General features: G+C 46.3%; 1 protein-coding gene across 3 annotated transcripts in view; it reads left to right on the top strand.

The window, feature by feature from the left end:
• Positions 1-1,242: 1,242 nt before the first annotated feature.
• The window catches only part of SHISA6 (shisa family member 6), a 1,379,883-nt gene continuing 1,371,368 nt past the window's right edge, over positions 1,243-9,757 (top strand). For all 3 annotated transcript variants that reach the window (XM_085616777.1, XM_085616776.1, XM_085616778.1), the window contains exons 1-2: positions 1,243-1,304; positions 2,198-3,247. In XM_085616777.1, the coding sequence (XP_085472903.1) occupies positions 2,685-3,247 (563 nt within the window). In that variant the 5' untranslated portion in view covers positions 1,243-1,304; positions 2,198-2,684. The remainder of the gene's footprint in view (positions 1,305-2,197; positions 3,248-9,757) is intronic.

The following is a 9,757-nucleotide window of genomic DNA, read 5'->3' as shown; positions in this document are numbered from 1 at the left end:
GGTACGGCTTCAAGTCCGGCGTGCGTCACTCCGAAATATATGTTCCACTGGCGCCCACAAGATAGTCAATTTTCCTACAAGGTGGAGATAGACTTGTTTTCTACGGATTGCCTGCAGTAAGATAAACTACTCCATCCAAATGCAAATATGCCAGTTAACTGAATGCACATATGCATCTACCTGTCAGTCTGAGCAACTCATCTGCCTCCCGCAGCCCCACCCCCTTCCAGAAGGATGCTGGAGCCCGAGCTAACCCTGTCTTGTTCTTGCTGTGCAAAGCAAAGTTATACTTAGCGACAAATGTATTGTTCTCTTTTAAGTCGCGCTAGCGTGCGTCCCAGAAGGATTTTGGACCTTGAATTATTTTGACTTCGTCTCCCTACAGTAAAGCAGAGCAGCAGGGGTTTTCGATGCCTCTTTTCAGCAACACACGTTTTCCACGCTGCCAGCTTTCCCGGGAATGTAGCGCTGCAGAGGAACTGTGAGAAAGTATTGGCTGTCGTTGCTAAGTACACCTCCTTGTTCTCTGTGAAAACAGACGTCATGTGCCTGCCGTCCGCACCCCATCTACAGAGATAATAATTACATAACATCGCTGCGCGTGTCCTTCATGCGATGCACATTTTAATGTTCACAGCCACTGAATTTACACAATGTTAGCAGTAGTTGGTTTGGCTGGAAGAGGGGTAGTGGGATTTCACCTCTGCCAACATATCATTTAGCGCGCAGAAGCTGTTTAACACGCCATGGTGTTGCTATTTTGCAGTACTTAAACTGGCTTTACTGGACTTCTAGGCGCTTCCGTTTTTCATATTCAAGAGACCTGGGCATGTCGTGGCTTTCCCAGGATCACATGTGTTAACAGACTGTTGGGTTTAAGGTTATAAATCAAGTCCCATGGCTCAACGGGAATACAGCGTGGTACCCAGACTTTGCCATCTCATGACAACCAACGCCGTCCCAGCGGTGTCTCGCGAGGGATGCGCAAAACCTCCTTCCTGTCAGCACTGTCAGATACTACGATACCACGAATCATGTACAACATGATCTCAATAACAATATAAGCACACGAACAGGTGTGAACCTTGGGAAAGGTAACTGGCTGAGGGACGTTTCTGAGCTAGGGCTTGCGCCTTGGTGACGTGGCTCTCGGAGTGATGCAGGGAGAGACGCCTGGAAGATGTGGGCGTGCCTAAGGCATCTCTCCCTCTCCGCCGCGCGCTCGAGTGCAGGCAGCAGGATTTTCCATTCATGCAGGAGCGGTCCTCCCAGTACCACAACATCTGCAGTCCCAGGCAATGATGGTAAGTGGCGAGCGCGCGGGGACAGCTGCGGGGAGACCGCACGCAGCTCCGCAGCTGCCCTGCTCCTTTTCGGAGCAATAGCCTCTCCGATTTTTATTTCGCTGTTAAAAGTGGGACTTTTCTTGCCCTCTCCGTCCGTCTCCCGACAGTCTGGGGCTGCCCTCAGCAGACATATCTTGCAGTGCAGTGTCTGATAGGGCACCGGGGTCACGTCTGGTACCCATATAGTACAGTTCAAAATGGGGCACGTTAGATTCTACGAGTGTGATTAAACGGGTTGTGCGGTAATTTAAATGAGTGAGTAACGAATACATTCGAGTGGTTCCCCGTTACCATGTGCGTCGTTTGCAAATAAGGATGCTGGGTGCGTAAAGCCGTTCTAATGGGGTCTCATCTTGGGCCCACATGGGAATATTTCAGTCTGAGTTCCGTTGCCCCAGCCTGGCCGCGCATTTGCTAAGTCTGCGCCTGCGGTCCCTTGCAGCGGCTTTACAGGCAGTTGCTGCAGTTCCAAGAGGCTCGGGGTGCTTTCAGCCTTTCCTTCCTGCGTTCCCTTCATGTGATTGCTCATGCTTTCGTCTCAAGCACCGGTGTCTCTCTGGCGCAACGAGCACACCAGAAACACGTTATTTCATGTTTTTTCTTACTAATCCTTTCTCCGAACCCTAATGCAAATAATCGCCCACGGTAGCAATGTAAATGTTCTGCTAACTGCACAAGTGTATGTTTTCACTTGACATGTCCTGAATAATTTCTGCTTTCATCTGTCTTTTAACCATCGCAGGGCTCGCTGGAGACTTGATTTACAAAAACCTTAATTAAAACTCATGTATTTGCATAATGCTGGGGATCGGTCTTTGAAAATAGTCTTCCTATCTCTCCTTCTCTCCCAGGATGGTTTGCTTCCACAACTTCTTCCTGGGATCATCTGTTGGAATTCAACCCCGAGCGCAAACTTTGGAGCCCCTCGGCCAGCAGGATTCGCCATCAGAGGTATTGGGGTTCCTGCGGATTTTAACTCCTTTCACTTGGAGCACGCCGCCTCCCCTCTTGATCATGGCTTCTTCCCAGAGCTCGCGGCCAAGGAGCAGAGGAAAGGCGCATCCACTGGTGTGAAACTCTGGGGGCCAAAAAGCTAAAGCGCCCTGTGTCCAGGCACAGGCGGCAGGAACTCGCTGACCACGTGGTGTGCCGTAAATGTGTCGAGGCCTCCAAGAAGACAGACAGCCGGAATCTTGTGATCTCTTGCCTCTCGTGAAAGGAATATAAACAGTTGGGATTTGCGAACTACTTTCCAATTGTAAGGAAGTCCGTTAATTGGGATCCGGTGTCCGCTTCAGCCTTGTAAAGGAAGATTAGCCAATCGCCAGGCAGCTCACCATGAAAAGGTATCACTTTTTGCTTCTTTTGATCTACCTGGACCCCTTGAATGTGATGGGCCCTTGTGATGCGGGGGCAAGGACCAAAGGTGCCAAGAACTTGGGGCCGTCCAGAAGACCAGCCAACTCTCCCAAGGGGAAAGACATCAACAGCACGGCTCTCCCTCCTGTTGCAGTCACCCGCAAGGTCAAGCCCCCCATAGTTTTCAACTATGACAAGTGCATGGGCTACTATGATGTCAGTGGCCAGTGGGACAAAGAGTTTGACTGTAACAACACTGCCCATCGCTACTGCTGTGGAACGTGCTCCTACCGGTTCTGCTGTGACACCAAAAGCAAGAGGCTGGACCAGGCGGCTTGCAGAAGCCCCGTGTGGAGCGAATCTGCCATCACCAAGGTCACAACAGTGAACCCGGAGGTCGAATATGACCCTGAGAAGGACAAGACCAACACTACAGTGTACATTAGTTGTGGGGTTATTACCTTTGTCATCATGGCAGGGGTGTTTGCCAAAGTGGCCTACGACAAGGCAAGGCGCCCGCCACGGGAAATGAATATCCACAGGTAAGATGGGATAGCGCATGGTCATGAAACGATAACTCACCTGTATACTTTACAATAGCTCTTCTTTCTGATGGAGACATGGTCCAGTGGGTAAATTCTGTGAAAGAAACCAGGACATCCCAGCGCTATTGCATTTCATTTATCCTATTTTAGGTATGTACAGTGCTCAAAGCTTCTAGCTGCTACATCAGTGCCAGTCTAGCAGCCCTGAGACTTCTCTGAAATGTAATGCCAGAGTGCTCACTTCACAAATTGTGTGATTCTAGATGATTTACTGTATCTCCATGTACTTCTGTTCCCTGACCTGTCAAATATGCTAACCGTATGTTAAATAACCGAGCATGTGCATCGACATTGCATGGCTCATTGTGAATGGTGACTGGGGGGATATAAACAGCTCTTCCAGGGAAGCCTCCACCTGGAAGAAGGAAGGCACTTTTATATGCCAGATTAGGCCAATGGGTCAATCTCCCTTTTTCTAAACTTCCTGACTCCTAATCTGACCAAGCACACACATATACACACACAAGAATTCATACACACACACGTGTGCTCATGCGATGTCCCGGCAACCTTGCATTCTCTTTATTAGGTCAATCTCACCGCTGGAAAGGTATATTTACCCCCTATTGCTTGTATTTAAATACTTGCTTCTCGCATCTGATACACATCCCCCGAGAGCCTAACAGCACTTTAAGGTCTTGCATACGAAAAAAGTGTTGACTTTTGCACTTTTTAACATTGATAATGCAACAACTAAAATGTATTTGACTAGAAGTGCCTCTGTATATCACGTCCGGCCCCTGGCAAGCCTCTTTCAGGTGTAGCTCATCTGTCCACAGCAGGGCTTGTTGCATCAGTTAAGCATCAAAGGGTTCTCCCCATTTTATTAGTCGGCGTATCTCAGAATCCACAGACCACTGGCACCAGCCTATCTCTGCTTCGAATAATTAAAGAGAAGAAATTGATTTAAAAGGAGTGTTTTTAATTTAAGGAACGGGTTCTGGACATGCTTACATGTCTAAGACCTGCTTATTTTAGACTTGGGGCATTAAGCGTAGTTGCTTTTCTTCATAATAGAATCTGACTTAGCTATTCCTTCTGCTGTGTTTTCCCATTAATCACACCAGGTTGCAGCACAATCATCCGTTGTCTTCAATTTAATCTCGTTTTTTAATCTCCCGTCTCACCAAAGACACCTTCTCAAATGAATCACAAGTAAACCTCATTCAATCAAGCAAACAGTAAATTATATGGTGCTCTCCCCAGACAGAAGTAAGGTTGTCAAGGGAACATATGTACACGTAGATTAAAAAAAGCATAACCTGAATGCCCATTGAGGCTATATGTATGAAAACATAGCCTGCGATAGTATACAGCGCGTTCACATAATATGCGTTATATCATATAATATGATCGAGAGACAACGAGGCAAAAGAAGAGAGTGACAGAGAGAGGCAGAGTAGAAAGAGAACGAGGCAGAAAAATAGGGATTTAAGTGTGCAGATGACAGAATTGCTGAAGAGGGAAATACAAAGTGAGACAGAGGCTGTGAAAGAGGAAGTTAAGGATATATAGAGAAGATCGGGAGAGTGAGGCTGTTCTAAAGGAGGTAGGTAGGAAGGTAAAGATGGAAAATAAGAAAAAGGCAGATATATGGTAAAGAGAAATAGGGTTAATGAAAAAGTAACTGAGAGAACTAGAAAGAGGGGGATAAAGGAAAATAAGAAGAAGGGCTAAAGCAATAGGAAGAGAGGAAGAGGGAGATGCTGAGCAAATATTTTTAAAGACAAAAATATTGATATCTATTAGAAATGGGGGTTCAAGCTTTCCTCCTACTGACACCAATATTCCGATCATTACAATGAATGCATTGCTTGGCAGCACATGCTGTGTAGTGCACAGACATACTGTGCTGCCCCCACCATGGGGGGCAATGTATGGCGTCCACGCTCATCTCCAGTGACGCAGCTGAAGGTTCCAGGGCTTGCTTACAATACACAACAGTGGGATTTGCCTGATCAAAGCAAATAGGACAGGGAGTGGAAGGATGCGCCTGCTACATTCTAATATCACGTTCCACACTTGATCGAATTGTGTGGTCCTGGGCAAATCACCCACATCCTTGGGCTCAATTCCCTTTCCTGTGAAACCAAGCTGGGCCTAGAAAAAAGCCCAGTCCTCGTCATTCCGTGCTCTACGAAGGGGGCACTGGCCGTTCCTTGAAGTGGATCACACGTGATTATGCAAAGCCCCTGAAGTCCCTGAGACATCTCAGCACTTCCGCAGATTGCTGCTAGGAGGACGCATTTCCTAAATGTGCCTGTCAGGGTTCACATGCTGCGAGTGGACGCTGCGCGCAGTGCAGTGCAGTGCAGTGCAGTGTTTCCCTTTTGTGGAGGAATCCCCTGGGTTTGGAAAGCCTGTGTGTGGCAGCTCCTGCAGTGATCAGAGTCAGAAGGAAAGGGCCTGGGCACAGTTACCCAGAGATCTTAGGTCCCTTATGTACTCCCCTTTGAAACTCGGCGGGGCTGGCTCAGACTTTCATCCTTTCTGAGGGAGCTCGGGTGAGGGAAGGGATCTGTGAAGTGCCACAGATTAAAACCTGCTTTCTAGGATGATGAAAGAAGCGCTGGATATTAGTCGCATCTGCTATTAAACATGCCAGGTGATGACAACATAACATCAACTGTAGTTTGCACATTATGGAAGTCAAGTTATTAATATTCATCAACAGTTATCTCAGTATTGCCGAATCCCAGAACGCCAGCCCAGGCGTCACTGGTAACACTGGTAAACAGCGAGCCCGCGCCGAGCTGGGGGGCCGGGATCAGCAGCTAACGTTTGTCGAGCCTAGTACGCCATTGAACCCGAAAGCTGATGGAATGTTGCTTCTCTGGGTCCCATTCCAGCAGCAGAATATATACCACGTTTCAGTATTTATTTGTGTGTAGTAGGAAGCATAAGAACCCCGGCCGATCGAGCCCGTAAATAAAGTGGTTAATTCCTCTAATTTATGCTGATGGTCTGCGGCGGTTTATTTTTAAACCGCCACAGGCAACAGTTGGTCACTTAAGGTCTGTCTGAGCGGGCACCAATGACACTGTCGAACATCGACTGGTCAGACGAGGATTCAACTTCACAAACTTGTTTATTAGCCACATGAGGTAACTGGACAACGAAGCGCTGTACTCAGCCAGGGTATGATTGTATTAGAAACGTGTATTCTCCAAGGAATATAGAGCCTGCCTTAGGATCAGTTTATCACACTAGCCGTGAGCTTGAGTCACTTGTGAGATTGTGCAGTAGCATTTCATTGTGTAGACACTCTCGGGCCATGCATTGAGCAAACACAGTAACACTTTTTCACGTGAATGGGTGCACTGGCACCCTAACCCCCTCAAAGCCCCCCAACACTCTGGTGGTCGCTGCAGAAGCGGCATGTTTTTGCTTCCTGCCCTTACCGCCAGCCCCCCTGCCCCTCTCCCACTCCACCCCCCGCACCATCCACGGGGTCTACATTCACTCCACGCTGCTTTCCCCCAGCAAGGGTCTCTCTGGTTGCTTCCACCCGCCGCAGTGTGGTGTGCTCTGAGTGACAGTTCACTCACCCCACACTCGTTCGGCCGTCATGTTTCATTTTCAGGTAATAGGTTTACAGAGGCCGAACGCCGAGACCACAGATCTGCAGCCACGTCACACTTCTGACCTTTTCTTTTTATAGAACTCTTTTTATTACATTTTAGCTACCACAATCTGCAGCAAACATCGCATTTCCCATTTCATATACCTCAGGCCCCCACAGATATGTCCTAATTTTTTATTTGCAGGATTTCGGGCTGGCCTTGTTTCAAAGTAGAGATATGTTATGGAAATATTGGTTCCGGTGCTTCTGAGGGCATCGTCTGGCTTTATACACTGCCTCTTCAGCCCTGGCACCGAGCTCTATGCCTCCTAACCCTTCACACAAAGGGAATGTGGTGTCCATGCCTACGTACTGTGCAAACTCTTGTTTTGTAACTGTTGTACCCCTCACTATCAGTGTCTGGGTCCTCCCATTTTGTCCATGATTCCCAGCATGGCAGTGTTGGGGTCCAGTAGAGCCGGACCACCCCTCACCCTTTAGAGTGCATTCTGCGCTTGTAACAGCTATCATGAGTGGTAGGCCAATCCGATCGCGTGGATTCAGGTCCCTTCTACTGTTATGCATCTCATATGATGGAGAGGAAAGTGTCCATTCACTTTCCAAGGCTTCTCTGGCTACTTTTAAGCTCAGTGGAAGTACCTCAATTGCATGATGTCGAGGCGTGATGAAATAGTGCGAATGAGGCTTTTGGACCTTGAATTGGTAGTACTAGTAAATATCAAAAGAACTGGGACTTATGTAGGGAAAATTCCAAGGTCAACCGTACGTGGGACGTGATGGGATTAATTTCCCAGATGTTCCGCAGCTCTCTAATGCTAGTTAGGTCCCATGCCCTGAACCTGTTCAGCTGTGACACTTGGGTGAGCTATCACCCATGCCACAAAAGGGGTTTCAGGAGTGAATCTTCCATGCATGGCACTACCACTGCAACAGGATCTTGGTGATCCAGGGGAATTCTAGCCTGATAGTCGGATCGTTTCTGTCCCCAAACACCCAGACATTAATTGGAATCCTCGGAGACGCCCAAAAGTACAATATCCGAGATCCCCAGTCAATCATTGTATGGTGGTTGAAAGTATTTATGAAATAAATGTGTGACTTGTTCAACTTATTGGCCATAAAAGAGGGCATATTAGAGAAAAATAGTATTGCAAATTCCCAAAAAGGCGAGTATTCTTGAAGAGCAGTGCTTGTAGGTTCCAGATTATAGAGCTCAAAGAACATGAAAATAGTGAACCCATGTCAGGTTGATGGTGACTTTTCAAAGTGTAGTTCATCTGTGTAAGTCAGTATTGTAAGGGAATTGATTTCTTTTACTGTTCTGATAGATCAATAAAATCTGTAATACCAGATCAATACTAATTTTCCATATATTGCCCATGGAAGAACATTCCCTCTGTGGATCCTTCTTGGTGGCTAGAATTGGTGTTTAATTTATAGAAGAATAGTGCAGGGGCCCAAAGTTTTGGTCAGGAGCCCACAGCCAGTGCTATCCAATGTCAGGGTGCTGAATACCAAGACTGTGAAATCTTGATTCAATCGCATGCCCCTTTAAACCACCACCAGGCTCTTCCTGCCTCTTTGTCTCACACTTGCAGGTTCTTTTTTTATCCGTGCTTTCTCCCATGTTATGGGTTTTCAGTTTTTCCTTCCCCCATGTTTTCTCTTTTGTTTTTTTCTCTCCCTCTTTTCCATTGATCGAAGTCTAGTGAGGAAAAATGAGGGCTGATTTAAAAAATGAGCGCCGGTGAGTCCCGTATGCACCCACCCACCGGCTCTAATTAAGCACTGGCTACAATTCATGTCCCTGCTGCACTTGGGTTAACATAACGTCAGTTTGAAACTTTAATCTATTAAGAGTGTGCACGTCTGCCCTGGTGCAAAAAAATAAAATAAATAACAGGTCAAAACTATATACACCAATGGTATTGCTAGTATAATAGGTATATTGAGTAAATATTGTTCACAACTGGAAAAAACGTGGTGCAAACGAATTTCATATCATATGTGCTATTAAGAAGTAAAATACCATCTTTTATTTGCATTTCAAATGTGAACGACGCAACTAAGTTTTCAACTACAATGTTTTGTCCAATTTTTAATATACAAATATCATATATGTACAAAATCGGTTTCCTATGTCCTTTTCAAATGTTTGCTAATGTGCTGGAATTCCTCAGCTGAGATCTCTATGCACTGCAGCAACATCTGTGAGCTCCATTCTGCAAGCAGCACAAATGCTGCGAATGATCCTGCTGCCTTTTGATTAGCCACAGTGGAAGTTTGGACAATATGTTTTTAGTACCAAACACACTGACTTCAAATGTGTAAGAAATTAACGCGTACTCTAGGGAAAGCTCACGGGTTTTCACGAAGACAAAAGATAAGAGAATCGAGGAAAAATCTTTTTTCCCAGTTTCCCATGTTGTGTGACCTTGTGCAAATACCTTCATATTCCTAATTCCCATTTCTTTTATCTGAGGACAAGTGGGCACCCTCTCCTTTTGACTAGGAGAAATACACCCATGAGGTATCCTGTCCTCGATTACTGTTACTTCAGAGATCCCTAGGAAAAGCTCTGAAAAAAGCATAGTGTCAGCAAGTGGGTTATTGAACAGGGAATGGGAAACTCTTACCTGCTTAATAAATACATCCTAGTTAAGACTCCACACAAGTATGAGTGGAACTCTGCGTTATCCCTGGTAGGTATGGCACAAGCTGCAGGCATTTCCCATGAGAGATGCAAGTTACATTCAAGCTGACAATTTTAAAGTCAAGAACACACAGTAAAACTCCCAAACCAGTTAAGATAAATAGAGAAAAAGTGATCAGGCAAGATGATACCAACAGTATTAAGATAAGAT

This window comes from Triturus cristatus, chromosome 7, assembly GCF_964204655.1.
Source record: "Triturus cristatus chromosome 7, aTriCri1.1, whole genome shotgun sequence".
Classification (NCBI taxonomy): domain Eukaryota; kingdom Metazoa; phylum Chordata; class Amphibia; order Caudata; family Salamandridae; genus Triturus; species Triturus cristatus.
Note: the sequence above shows the minus strand (reverse complement) of the source record. Positions and strands in the feature narration are given on the sequence as shown.